Here is a 15,668-nt window from a genome sequence, read left to right as displayed (position 1 = left end):
ACTTGAATAGAACAAGTGATTTTTGGACGAAACTCTCCCCCACCATCAAATTCGACGACGGAAAGTATGAAGTGGCTCTTGTCGACTGTTTTCTAAAAAATACCTATGAAATCCTGAGAAAGGATCGTAAATATGATATAAAATTTAGACCCTATTATTGGCCGCCACCACCAACAGTTGATCAAGAACAAATTCAAAAGATCAATTGGATGGATTATCCATATATTGAATTACCTAACGAGGAACTCACCTGTATGAATGATTTATGTCGTTCTATTAATAAAATAATTACTGCTCATAAAAAGGGAGCTTTTCATTTCAACTTTTCGATGGAGGAATGCAAGATCTACATTAGTTTACCTATTGCCAGTGAAAAGTTTATTCTCAACTATAATCTAAAGGATGTTCTTGGTTTTAAGCTTAATATAATCAAAGGCAAAAGTGCCGGAAACCCTAATTTCATTTTTGCCGACTATCCGCCTGCCTTTTCCACGGACACTTGTATATTTCTCTACGCTTCATTTGTGGAAACATCTCAGGTTGGTAATTCAAATGTCCCACTCCTACGAGTTATTGAGCGAAAAACCAACCAAGTACACGTTTATAACTAAAATATAAAGAATCTTCAGTACATTCCCGTAAAAACTTCCTATTCGGAACTCTGTTAGTTAACACTTAGATCCGAATCGGTTGATACCAATGCACTTTCAAAAGGGTTCGTTGTGATTACATGCCATTTTCGACCCATCATTCAACAGCAAGATGTCTAATAAAAAAGTGGTATTCACTTGTCCTGATATTGACTGCTATGTTAATACTCTTGGACCGAGACAGCAGGGCAATGGAATGAACTACTAAAAAGGTGACTCGTCAATGTCTGGCTACGGTGTTGGTAGTTGGTTTGCTAAGCTGTTTCGCTCTTCACTACCACTGGCTAGAAAATATCTTGTACCGGCTGCGACAGATTTTGCATCCTCTACACTATACGATTGGGGCTCTGGCAAGGATTTATAAAAACGTGCTACGGAAAATCTTAGGTCCAGTACGCGAACCCTTGGCGACAGATTAAAACAAAATGGTAAAGGCTTAAAAAGGTCAAGAAACAATGCATCCTTCATCAGTCTCCACACAGTTCGGAAACGAAAGAAATCATCCCTTTTGTCAAAGAAAAGAAGGAAAAAACCGACGCGTGTTGTAAACAGAAGTCCCAGGAAGAGAATTGTCAGATTAAAATTCGATTTCTTCTCCTAAAATGTCCTGCCTACCGCTTAAGGATTCTCAACCTTCAATCACTGCCTTATTGAATCTATTCATTGCTGAAAATGTTGATGTGAGTGTCAAGCATGGATAATATGAACAATTTTATCCACAACAACCCCTCTCCGATAATATCCACTTTCAAATTTATTCCAATGAAGACTACTTTATGGACATGTCTTCATTTTTGATCCTCTTGGTCTACCCTATACATTCTACACGCCTCACATCAGCAACTATATTGAGAGCAGTGGGAAAACTATTATTCAAAATCGAAAGAAGGTGCAGGATCTAACGACTAAAAGCTGTGGCTTTCATGCACTACTATATTTTGTGATCCGATGTCGCGGCTATACTTACAAGCAGTTTCTCCACATTTATGTTGAAAATCCACGTCTGAATGACTTTCTAGTGGAAAATATCCTCTCAGACCTATATAGTATTGATTTCAGTGCCCTAAGAGTAAAGTGTTTAAAAAATGTTTGTGAATTTCTTTATTAATAAAATGCATATATATATATTCAACAATGTCTTTAAATCTCCACTTTAGATTACTTCATCTTTGATGTATGGGCCACTAGCGCAAGCCATTAATACTTATAAATCATTTGAACCCACTGTATCAAGATAACGATTGACTAAGAGGTCGAAATTGTATTTTCTGCAATACGGTGTGACCCCACTCTTGTCATACATCTGTCTATAGTCAATAATACTATTTAAATTCATATTATGAAATTCATGAGTTTCAATCGGTCTATTTGAAGCAATATCACATACAATGTTTTCAAATCGTGAATCACATGCGGTAACTGCCAAATAAAAATCACTTGGTTTATAGTCATAGTAGGTGGTGTCATCACAACGATGACGTATAAACCAAATTGTATTGTTACCCCAACAGTTGAATAGAAGACCAGATTCCTATACACAGAATAATTTAAATCCACGACGATACCAATATCGTAGAAATAAACTAAAATCACGTTTGGGATTCTTTCCAATCAAAGCGGGGTAAGTATTCTCCCACTGATCACATTTATCATAGTGACAATTGGAGCACAGGTGCCCTCTAGGATGAGAGTCACACACCTCCTCAAGACATGAATTACATCCTTTAATTTGTACGGCAAAGCCTCTATGTAATTTACAAGGATTACATAATTTACACTTTTCACTATAGTCATCAATAATTGTACAATTCTCACATTGATTCCAACTGCCAAGAGTGTACATGCACAATGGACATATATAGAACATTTTTCGGTTTCCGATGAGAACTCTCTCACAGCTAAAACGAAACTGATCGTCCTTGCTCGATAAATTCAATGGGAGGGAAATGGGGGAGAGGAGTAACTCTGTGACGTTACCTCTTTCGAATGATGGGGAGATTCATCTACATTGAATCTATTGGCAATGTTTTCAAAAGTATATCCACGATATGATTCTGTCTTTTTACAATTTATATATAAATAAATTGAGTATAAGCATTTGAATCACATTTTAAAAGTTTCATACAATAGTCCAATGGGGGAGAATCACTCCTCATTATATTGTCAATTGTTCCCTGACAAGAGAATATCCTGCGTTGAAGAGATAACTCGAGAAAATCGTCATCCAAAATCAAACGTTTTTCCATAAACACTAGATTTGATCTAATTCTCTCTTTCTCAAATTTATTCATTTTTCAGTCCTTTCACTCCAACTGCTGACTCTAGACTGACACTGATTAGTTAGCCACATAACCATAAAAGAAAGAGAACATTTTCGATTTCTAAAAAATTTTATTGAATAATTACAACAACAACATCAATAATACAGAGCATGTACAATCAGCGATACTGTTTATTGTCTTCAATATGTTTCACCAATGCACTTAAAGCACATTGAAGTCTATTCACATGTGCTATATCAACTTTAGCGGCAAAACATAATTGATCCTCCATTTTAAATTTGCTCAAGGATATCACGTATCTTGCACAAACTTCATACCATTCAAGACATCGCTGCTATACTATAATAATTTTAACTGCTATACTTGAAGGTCCTGTACTAGTATTATCAACCAAACTCGCGACTACTATAGGTTTATCATTCAATACATTGCCATCGCACAAATATATTCCACACTAAATAGTCAAAACTGTTCTTCTCACACGTGGAATTCTTTTCACAGACTAATAAAAATCTACCGAAAATACTTTTCTTTATATTCCCTCCGCCGATAATATGTAAACAAACCCTCTGATTGGCTGAGAAGGAAACATGTGATCTAACTGTTTCCGTGAAACTCATAACATTTGGCTTGAACAACAACATCAAATACTATTTCTGGATCATCCATAAAACAGACATGAAAAACATCAAATAAATCGAACAACACACATAACCATCCATGAAAACAGACATAAATTTGAGAAAGTTCCTGTTTTTCAAATTCTGACTGACAAAAACCATAAAACATCCATAATTTGATGTTGACAACCATGAAAAACATCAAATAAATCGAACAACACACATAACCCTCCAAGAAAAAATCCATCAATGTGAGACAATTCCTGTTTTTTCAAGTGAGAAAATTCCTGTTTTTTCATTCTCACTGAGAAAACCATAAACCACGTGGTTCGTTCCGGAGTTATATATAGGTATCTACTCACCGGGCGTAAGAGAGGCCAGAACTGTTACTGACATATTCCCTGCACAGACTATTCAAAACAGTGAAAAATATTAGGATAAATAGCAGAATTTCTCTAGAATTTTTGCTTCACACAGAATATGATAATTTACGTCTCAGACTACAAAATCTATCATATAGATCACAATTTTAGGTACTCTGAAAAGTATGCGACGGATGTAAAGAGCCATCTTTTAGCTAGCTCGTAAAGAGCCATATCGTTTTAGCTAGCAAGTAAATCGTCCATTGAAACAATAAGAATATTTCCTTAAAGTACCAGCGAAAGTGAAAAAGATTTATTTTTTAAACTGTATACAAGCAAACTTACACAGCCATTCATGGTTTAAAAAAGTAAAAAAAAAAAATTTGGGCTGTAAACTATTTTTGACGTTTACCTCATGAGTGTAATCAGATAAGATCTTTGGGCGTGAATGCCAAGATATGGGAAGAGTTAGGAGAATTCATGAGACTTAGGATGTTAATGCGATCTAAGATCCCTCTGTGTGTGCCTGTTTTGAGCCTATTCCTTTAACTTATCTGCGACCAAATTATTTTATTTGAGTGAACGATATTTGCAGTATTCATTGGTTTTACTACTATTCGTTCCCCAATACGGTTGTCAAGACTTACCAGAGGGATATCATGCGTTCGAAGAATCTCCAAAACGAATTCCACCGAAAATTCAAAAGCCGCCTTACATCCAAACAGAAACGCTTTGTCCAGGTAAGCACATGTAAATATTCATTCATTTTCCTTTTAAGTTGCGTAAACAGTTCTATAGGCAAAATTATTTGCTAATAGAGGAATGCACCAAAAATTTTCTATCTAGAAAACAATGAATTGCAGCTTATTGAGCTCTGGCACACAATAAGCAAATAATTAATTAATTTTTTCAATTAAAGTTATTGAACATTAAAGATTAAAGTTATCGAGTGACTATAATTGCTTATTGAACGTGGCAAACAACAAAAATTAATTGCAATAAGGCTTTTGAACGCTGGGTCTATCATAAGTGTACTTTGCAAAGCACTCTCGATATTACCTACAGTGTAAGAGGGGAAGGGCTTCTTGGCGATGACTCCGAAGTCAGCCATGAGACCCGACTACCCCTAATTAAGCCTCGAATGAGAGAAATGAACCAAGTGAGAGATACCTTGACAAAATCTTAACATCATAATAAAATAGACAAGATAACACAGGTATAGAAAAAAGAACTAAGATTTTATTATCGAAGAACAGAATTTTAGTTAATTGTTACTAGTTATTTCTTCATAATCAAAATTTAACATTTATTATTGACAATCAGAAATCAAAGATTAATTCTTGTTCTTGTATTGGCTAGAAGTGAAATTTCATTATTATTGAAGAAAAGAAAGTGTTCTAACTAATATGGTAAGCTAACATGTTCCTGCTTGAACTAATCTAATAAAATTATTGAGGAATGGGGTAAACACCCCTTTACTTGGATTTAACATAATAAAATCAAGAAATAGCAAGGAACATATTAGACTTACATTCTATATGCGTACAAGAAGCTTGAGCAAAGCCATAACCCCAACTTCATTCCATGGTCAGTGTATCTCTATATAAAACATGCATTCCCCCTTGCCAAACAAACGAAGCTAAATTCAAATGTTCTAAGAATAGGTTTGTATATGTTTGCAAATAAGTTTATCGGTTCAACTATGCTTTCAAAGGGCATTGGCTTGAACCGGATTAATAGCATGTCGATAATGATCCTAACATTAAAAGGACACTTCTTACAATAGTTGTTTTTAAGAGCCTGGCAACAAAGGACAACGGAGGGTAGGTTGCTGCCAGAAATGCCATGTTAGAAGAGTTTAAAAACCATAACTGTAGTTTTTGCAATATAATTTCATTCTTTTTTCTTTTTCTATTTTTTTGTGTTTTGTGTGTTTATTTTTTTATCTCATCTTTTGATATACATGTTAATTTTTTTAAGTTCTCAAAAGTGCCTAAGGCTTTGTCTGTGAGCCTGCATATGACAGTTCCCGAAAATATGAATTCTAACAATCCCCTTGAATTTCATCACATCACCCTTAGAAATATATTTCATTGTTCGATGCCATGTTTATTTCTTCCAATTACTTCCTTAACACAACACTTAGAGCTAGTTTTGTGCAAGGGTGATATAGAAAATTAGAAAGAAAATTAATGAGCCCAAAACCGATTTAATGTTATAAGGCACAAAATAAAGGAGAGGAAAATAATGTCATTCCAGTCATTCAAGACTATTAAAGACGATTTTAAACAGGGATCATTCACAAAATTCGTAAACCAAAGGACTCAATTCATCAGTTCATGTTACATTTGAACTAGAAAATTCAATAGATGTAGCCAGTATTGCATCAGGCATTTTTTTTTCCGACAAGTGTTTTTTTCCTCAATAGTAATTTGCTTTGCTGCATTTAAACCATGCCTTCGGATTCTCGAGAACAAAAGAACAATGGGGTATGTAGCTGTATTTGATTGTTTCCCAGATGAACAGATGCACAATTGAATTGGCCAGCGGAAAATCTTGATTTACAAAGTCTAGATTTTAGCTTTATCCAAGTTTATACTGTTATATTCTATAAATTTTATTTAAGCAAATTATGTCACCGGAAAGTAAACTTGTCGTCTTAGAGTATCATTTTGCTTTCTTTACCTTTTTTGAAATTGGCATTGCTACTTTTTGCTATGGAATTTAAAACAGAAGTTTGATTCCAAAAAACAGCCAATTCCTTCTGTCCACGTCAGTTTTTGGATTAAATTCCAACGTGAAATATACACTATAGAAAAATTGAAAACAAAAGCATTTTTATAAGATTCACTAGGAAAAACAAATTAATGAGTCAAAAGTGAATGGAGGGCAATCAGCGCCCCGCCTCCCCAAAGCCTATCATTCCCCAAAATACATCCGATCAAAATTTTGAGGGAGCTATTTTGTTCAGCATTGTTGAAGGGTCCATTAATTATGTCTTTGGGGATGTCAGCCTCCCCACAGTCGTCGGGGCATTGTTGTGACACAAGAATATTGTGTCACAGCAAAACGTCGTTTTCTCCTGTTTTGTGGCCCTAAAGAGGACCAAACTACTATCGTTGATGAGATTACCTTTCGATTTAAAATCAGCAAAAAAAAAACATAAAGTGAACTTTCCCATTTAAAAAAAAAGCAATTCCATACGATGGTGCTTTTGTTCCTAAAGATTCAGTTAGATTATACACTTGAAATGGCTGAGATAGACGTTTATTTTAACGGTTTTTTTTTAAATAGATTATTCCCTTCATATTTGATAAAATTATGCACAGTGATGTATAATTCTGTATCAGGTGTTATGACGGAGAACCGGCGGGTCATAGTGTAACTGAGGCGTAGGGGTGCTCGATGGCTCTAAAAGGGTTTTTGAGCCAGAAATTTCTAATTCTCCATACGCCTTCAGATAAATAGAAAGAGGGTCTTGGGGGAAATAGGAGGTATAACTTAATCTCTGATCCCTCTTCATTTTTATTAAGTCTGAATTTCAGCTGCTCTGGGGTATTAGCTCCCTTCTTATTACAGAAAAATATTTTCTTTGCAACATAAAAGATTAGTTTCATATATTTACCGACACCAAAGGGGAGGAAGCATCTTGAGCGTCGTCAGGGAATTCCTAAGAAGGATATACAAGTTATACCAGAAGCTTTGTTGTTATCGACGTTTAAGCAGAAAAATATGTTTCGTGTTAAATTCTTTATATATTAACAGTTCTTGGCAACCAACTGTAAGTAAGGAGTGAATCGTACTAATATTAACCAGAAATCTAAAAAAGGAGTTTGGTTGGCAGTAGATATATTCAAAGAATTAAATTAATTTGGTGATTCCAAAATATAAAATTCACTAAGTTTTAAGTTACCCCAAAACATGTTACGGGCATAAGAAAGTTTGCTCAATTTACGAGAAAAGGGGTAAAGACTACCAAAGGGGTGAATAATTTTGACAGAAAATTATACAATTAATTACAGCTTATCTGAAAGCTCTATTGTTAAGATTTTGTGGTGCGAATTCACAGCATTCACGCAAGGTGTGCAAACGAGATGCCCAATCGATTTGAAATTATCTAAAAACTGCTACTGAGCGTCCCAACTTCAAAAACAGTAATATTGCGTGGTGGTGCATTTGTTCCCGAGGATGTACACAGTCCATATGAAACAAAAGCTTTACATAAACCTCTATTTTAATGGTTCATTTGACTAATTTTATTTATCTAAGGTTTAATGCAAATTACGTACAGGCTTCATGCAATTTGCATCAAACCTTAAACAAAAAAAATCTTAAAAATGAGTACGGTACAGCCGTATATAACTGCCCAAAAGCTATTATGGGGGAGGGTCAGAGGATTTTCACTTTGGTGAGGGGAGTGGGTTTAAGGCACAGACATTTTCTCCTATGCCCAAATTTCCTAACTCTCCGTGAGCCTTCATATATTTACAGTAAGACGCTTTGGGAAGGGGTAGAAATTAATTTCTAAGCCTTTTCGATTACCGGGTATATATAGGGACTACGGGACTACGCCAGTAATAATGGCACTGGTGGGAGGGCGTGATAGCGCCCTTCTTATTGCAGAAAAATTAATCTATGTCACATGAAAGACTAAAGGTGCAAAGGTGAAACTAGGGGAAGTTTGATTACCACCAGGAAATTTTCTCAGCTGGAATGGGTTGGGAATATAAAGCAATCAGGCGTTGTCACTGAAAGTTTAAGAGTATATCTAATTTACATATTTTATTTAATTACTATTTAATTTATTATACAGCTCATTTACAGTATTTAATTTACATATTATATTTAATTACTATTTAATTTAATATCAAATTACAATGTTTAATTTAGCTCATTTGCAAGAATTTAATACAATGTTTAATTCCTTCGTGGTTCCCTTGGGACATGGCCCGCTACTAGCGACTAATTAATTTTTGACATTTCAGACCCGTCCCACCCTAATAAGTAATTATATGTGTGCATATTTTCAGTGATAATGATAAGTATCGAGGTAATTTTCTTATGAAAATTAAACTTGAGTATAATAAAAGGGCTCAAGGAGGGAGTAGGAGTCCTCTTTCACATTTAAACAAACTTTGGATCAAACTGTGTCAACTCTTCAAAAGACTTTTTTTGGCTAGCTCTATTGGTACATGATAACTTCGAAAATAGGAATTAAACTCCCCCCAAAGGGTGCAATCTTGATAAAAAAAATCAATGTGTCTTAGAGTTGTGAAGGCTCTATCTACAAATGTCTATATTTCTTCTTTTTTCTCTTATTAAGTCAGTGAAGGTTTAGATGATTACTGATTTAACCTTTTATGCTATTAAAAGCGAACAAAAATTAAATAAGCAAAACAGTATTTTTCATATAAGAGTAAGGAACAACTTTTAAACTCAAATCGAACATACATCATTCCGAATATGAGGGAAAACTAACCCCTCCTCAGCCTCTCACTCTTCACTTAATGTTTAACTTTATCATCCCAGTTCTGCAAAAACGACCCCGAAACACAAGGGCGAATGAATTTGAAAGACAAGATTTTTTTTTGTTTTTTAACGTAGAATAAAACTTTAAAAGCTTAATAACTACTTATAGCTATAGTAGCTATAAATAGCTGGTATTTATCTGAACATGACGAGTACAAAGTAACTCTTTTTGTGCACTGAAAATTCATTTCTTAGAGTTTGTAAATGTGCTCCATTCCAGGGGCAATTCAAAATTCTATCTAACTTCATCTTTCAGATTTGATAAATTAAAAATGACGCTGATAGGGTACCAGGCACTTATTTCGTAGAATTGTGTGACCACATAAAACTTTGTTTAACAAATTCACAAAAAAAAACTCATGGTAAAATCTACATGAAAATTGAAAATGATGGAAATATACAGATGTTAAATGATTAGAACGGCCCTATTTTTCAGGAATCGGGGACTCAAATAGTGGAGGGACAGTCCTTAGTCTTAACAACCTGTGTGGGGACTTAAGTATTGGATTTCTACCAAAGAATCCAATTGTTCCAGGTTTGCCTTATCCTTTGTAAGTGTTTCCTGTCGTGCTATTTCCTTTAGTTTCTGCTTTATTTCTTCTTCATTATTTCTCTCATGCATAAAATCAGAAGGGACGAATTTTTAGGCTTGAATTACTAAGGCCATTAAAATACCAAAATTTCCCCCCTTGTTTAATTTTAGGTATAGCCACGCCTGAAAAATATGATTTTATAATACTTCTCTTTCTTTTTATGATGTTTTTAAAGCAATACCTACTTCTACCGGCGTTGCCGTGTTGAACCGTGAAAATAAATAAGCGAAACGCGCTTTTCATCCGTAAAAACTAAAATATTAACAACGTGTTGATCCTCAAAGTCAATTGCAGCTCCAAAGGAGAACTACAAATTCTGAAGCTCTTTGGTGCTACACATTTTTAGCTTGTTTTTCTTAAACGATTACCCTTTCTTTAATTTATTACCTGTTATTACCATAAACAGCAGAACTGCGTATGGAGGTCTTTTTCATAAAAAAAATGAATTCTCAATTTTTCTTAATTTTTAATGTATATATGGTAGTGTGAGTTTCCACTTAACCGCTTAAAAAAAAAAAAAAAAAAAAAAAGATTTAGTTTCCACTCCACCTGCTACTTTAAGAACAATTTCACACAAGTTTCGATGTATTATTGTAAGCTACAATTGTTGCTATCAATTCCTGCTGAAAAGACCACCGGTTGTGGAACCCGAGGGTAATACCCATAAAAGGAATTGAAACATGGTTCGTGACAATTTTGTCGATAGACAGACTATTAGACCTTAGCATTTATTTTAAAAGTTTATTCGAATTTTTTATACCAAATTTACACCTTCATAAGTAAAATCATCGTTGTATTCTGACAACTTCTTAAGCTTTGGTTTAAATCTTGTGCTTCCCTGGCTACTAACAAAAACTGTTGTTCTATCTATAAGTTTCTCCACACCAATTGAAAATTTTACAAAAAATAATATTCAGCAACAAACGGGACCATCAAAATACGTCTAAAGAATTCAGAATATATAATCCTTTTTTTTCTGAGTAACCAAAACGTGTTGCGTTAACGTTAATGATCAATCTTGTGATTAGGAGAATGTTTCGAAACATTAACTATACCTGTGGACATATAATTATTAACTATAATAATAATAATAATTTATTATAAGGCAAAAACAGGCCATAGAGAACAGTATTCTTAATTACACTCCACAAGAAAAATAACATAAATGTCAAGTTTCACTCATTGATGTCAACGCTTCATTTACATATTTACATAACTGCCTGATTGTCCTTTTTACAGTCGTGTTCATGATCCCAGGGAACTCCAAGTTAACACCCTCAAAAAACTTTTACCATAAAATAAAAAGTTTCTTGAACTCGGGGAGAATATGGGCCACATCCAGAATACCTAGGCTACATCTGGGGCAAGAGTAATCTGCATCTGGGGCCACCCTTTTTCTTTCAAATACTCTTTTTCTATTTTTTAGTGGCAGGCAATTCGCTCGGATCCAAAACCAAGTTCTCAATGTCTCCCCCGGTTAACTAACTGGTTTTAACCGGTATTAACTATACCGGTGGACATATAACTATACCTCAATGTTTCTATTAAATGTCACTTGAAGGTATTATACTCGGCTTGGTTTTGTACCAAGCCGACTTTGCTTACCTTTAGGTTTTGTTTTACAAAAGAAAATACAAATACAGGCTGAAAAACTAAAAGACATTGTGAAAAGTGATTTCAACAATTAGTACTTAGATTAATTCTTTAATGGATAATATGAAAGGTGTCCAAAAACTAGAGCATATTGTCTTTTCTTTGATTTCTACCGCGATCTTGTGTCGAGGCGCTTTTTTCCACGGTTTTCACGGACATTCTAACCAACAATTCCACTTTTTATTCGCTTACACAATTCGGTAACAAGTGCATCAGTTCTTAAGCCAAGGGTGTTTTGAAATGTTTTCTTGCATACTGGGATTTTTGTTTGGAGGTTTGCCACTGCCTCTGGAAGAAAATAGAAGCTCGATTAATTTTTTTTATGATTTCTGTGCGTTGTAGCGCAGTTTTTTTTTTTTCAACTGTTCGGCGTTTCATGGGAGTTGATTTTACACACCCTGCAAGTCACTTGAGCCTTGACTCATAAGGTTCTCCCCAAAAGCTCTTCCAGATTGTAAATCAATTTTCTTTTGTAAGCTCTTTGCACTGCTTCTTACATAATGGTTCACAAGAATTTAAATCATTGAATGAGTTCAACTTGTCTCTTGTTATTTTTTCTTCGCCACCTTTGGCTCTTTTTCGTCCAGGACAGAGGTTCATGCTAAATTGTTCATGTGCAGGAAGGTTTCCTGGCCTATCATGTTTTGAACATTCGGTGAAGGACAGATTAAGGAGTTGGGGCGGTAAGTCAGTAAGCCAGGAGCAGCTTGTGCAATCATTTGCTCAGTGTTTGGTAGAGCAGCAATCTCAGTAAATGTCTCCACATCTATATCATTCAAAACAAGAGGTTACATCAAATGTAATCTTCCAGTGTGGTCGCCATCATTACCAGGGCCCAGTATCACCAGAACTTCCTTTTCGTTATCGTCCAAAGTGGAATGCATAGCAGGTGATAATGTACAAGGATATTGAACTTGTTCATAAGGTAACGGTCTACAACAGAAAATAAAACTGTGATCTGCTCTCCCCCTAATGCTCAAACACATACCCAGAATTGCATCCTGAATCCAAATATAACATTCATTTGTGTCGCAAATGAACTTTACCTCAACCCCTAAATATATCCAAATCAGGGTATATATTTGCACATTAGGGGGTGAGGGAAAGTTCATTTGCGACATACATGAAGGTTGTATTTGGAATCCAATTCTGGGTATATATTTGCACCTTAGGGGGTTGGGGTATATATTTCGTTTATTTACAGGTTTACCCAATTTCTTGTGTTGAAAGTGAATAGCGAAGTTGAACTTGCTTATTTCTCTTCATCTGTCAAACAAAAGAAGATGACAGATAATATTTTGAAGAGTAGAATCTTGGCATCTTTTTGATTATCTGGAAAGTATGTTTAGACAAGATTTAAGTACTGAAATCAGTCAAAAGATAAAAATAAAAGGAAATACACAGAATAACAGTGTGCATTCAAGTTGTATCGGTTTCTCTCCAGTTTCTACGGCTGATGTGTAGAGAAACAACCCAAAATAGGCCTACCCAGCCTGCACTCTACTTATGGTCACACCTGGTAATAAAACTGATAAAGTAGTCTTACATTTATATTCCAACTCAAGCTGTTCTTTTATTGTCCTTTTAGCAAGAGATATCATCAATTTCCCTCTATGCATTTTTGCAATCTATATATAAACAATGAAGCGATGATGCTCATATTATAGCCCTGCTACTGCTTGTGGTTTTTTCGCTGGTAAAGCATAATTTGTCAGATACTAGGTTTTGGCGAAAATGTCGATTTCTAGTATGTACAATATAATAATAATCTGTATTTAAAAGCCAATTAAAGCCATATACAAAAAGACAAATACTAAAAAAAATTACACTTCATTTGACATCCTTCCCATCAATACAAAATTTCTTACTGCCACAATATAACGGGGAGTCTTAGACCTCATTAATCACAAAGCAGCCTATCTTCCCCCTCCTGGATAATTAATCCCCTTACATACTAGGTATGACACGAAAACAAAGCTGATGTCCTGTGTAGATACTAGGTGAGATCAGCGAAACTAAGCATTTGAGAATTATTTCGTTTGAACCATTTGATTTCTCGTGGTCTAATTAGTCGGGATACACTCTTAACTGAAATTCGATTTTTTTTTTTTTTTTTTTGTAGATACTAGGTTTTGTCGGAGGACAGCCGAGCTGTTCTCAGAAACAAGACTAGCAGGGTTACATGCAGGTTTGCCAGCCTATGAGAAAAAACTAGATTCTTGAAAAAAATCACTAAATCAGCACATAAATCACTAGATTATTGGCTAGAAATCACTAGAATTGTAATGCTTTTTGTCATTTTAATTAATAATTGTTTTGTTTCTTTAACATATTCTATAGAGGCGCACGTACAGGAAGGGGTAAAATTACTCCCATAGGTTTAAAAAATACCTTTATGTTGATGTTTTGTTTTTTCTCAAGCGAAAATTACCCTTGACGTTTTGAAAAAAGCCTTTTAGCATCTTTATGCAGAGAACAGAACAAAATCCTTGCTTCCTCCGTGTATTTTCCCGAATCCAAATATTTGCTTTCTCTTTTTAATTCTGTTTTCCTTGTCGATCCAAAACTGCAGTTTTTTTACCCAAAAATATAGAAACTATTTTCTTTTTACTCTAGTTGAGCTAGTATAATTACTGGGACACCAGCGACAATTTTGAAAATGACCTTTTTATATTTACATGGAAAAAATGTGTCCCACCCTTCACAAATATCGATAAGCATTGGTCTTATTGCTTCCTTAGTAAAAAAAAAAGAAAAAAAGATGTACTTGTTAATTATACGGAACACACCCAAGAAGTAAAGTTACGTTAATCCTAATAAAAATGCACCAAAATATGAGACTTTAGTTTGTATAATAGTATAATTTGGGGTATATATTTGCACATTAGGGAGGTGTAGGGGTAAAGTAACCTACCCGTACCTTCAGCCCCAACGTGTAAACATATAGCCTACGTTATACAAGTCCAATGTATTCTGTCACCCGTTATTTGTCTTTGTGGCTGTGAAACTGGGTTTCATATATTGCACATTATCCTTATTCTCCATAAACAATTATCCTTAGCATGCTTATATCCCCAGACCTATCCAGAAGGGTTGCGTGGGTCATGTTAAATCTAAAGGTATAGTTTTGGAACCTTTCAACTATGCTAAAGAAAATGGCTATCCCAAACTTTTGATCGACCAATTTTTGGAGAAAAAATGGACGTAGCCTTCCGATCTTTTTGGTCAAATAAAAGGGACACAAGAAATTTAAATTTCCGTTCAAATGAGCCCTCTCTCGACGTTCTAGGACCGTTGGTTCGATACGAACGTCCCTGGAGAAAGAAACAAATAAACACGCATCCGTGATTTTTCTTCTGGCAAATGATGCAAATTACACACTTTTACAGATAGGAGCTTGAAACCTCTGCAGTAGGGTTCTCTGATACGTCATTTCGAATGGTTAGATCTTAATTAATATTCTTTGAATTTTATTGGGTGTTTCATCCCTCTTTCAAAAATCAGGGAAATTTTCAGTTTCTTAGCCTCTTATGGGTAAAACTAAGCTCAATGAATCTTATATATTTGGAACCAACATAAAAATCCGATGATATATCGATTGTTATCAAAATTCCGTTTCTAGAGTTTCGGTTACAATTGAGAGCCTTGTAGCTACATTCTTACAGTTTGTTACTACAAACTGTTTGATATGTTACCACATAAATCCAAAAATTTAAACAATAGGACGTTACATGCGCTCATCAGGTGTTTCAATTACAAATAAGAGAATTTGGAGAATTATTGGAGTTTCGATTAGATATTGGAAGTAAGGATTAAAATCATTAGACAATTCCAAGAGTAGATACAATTCCTTTACTCCTAACCGACTTCAATCATCAAACTACAATCGATTTAATCTATCTAGTTATATTATGAATCCTATTATAAAAAGCAATAAGTCCTATTTTTTTCCAATGATTCCTTTTTTCGATTAGAAAAC

At 34.7% G+C, this 15,668-nt stretch overlaps 1 protein-coding gene across 1 annotated transcript in view; it reads left to right on the top strand.

Annotated features, from left to right (window-relative positions):
- Positions 1-2,038: 2,038 nt before the first annotated feature.
- Positions 2,039-15,668, top strand: part of spz6 (Spaetzle domain-containing protein 6) — a 72,657-nt gene continuing 59,027 nt past the window's right edge. The window contains exons 1-3 of the mRNA XM_089102395.1: positions 2,039-2,065; positions 4,510-4,654; positions 9,880-9,994. Of these exons, the coding sequence (XP_088958521.1) occupies positions 2,039-2,065; positions 4,510-4,654; positions 9,880-9,994 (287 nt within the window). The remainder of the gene's footprint in view (positions 2,066-4,509; positions 4,655-9,879; positions 9,995-15,668) is intronic.

Source organism: Artemia sp. Qi Xiang Cuo, chromosome 16 (genome assembly GCF_049724085.1).
Source record: "Artemia sp. Qi Xiang Cuo chromosome 16, ASM4972408v1, whole genome shotgun sequence".
NCBI classification, from domain to species: Eukaryota; Metazoa; Arthropoda; class Branchiopoda; order Anostraca; family Artemiidae; genus Artemia; species Artemia sp. Qi Xiang Cuo.
The sequence above is the reverse complement of the archived record's forward strand: the minus strand, read 5'-3'. Positions and strand labels throughout refer to the sequence as shown.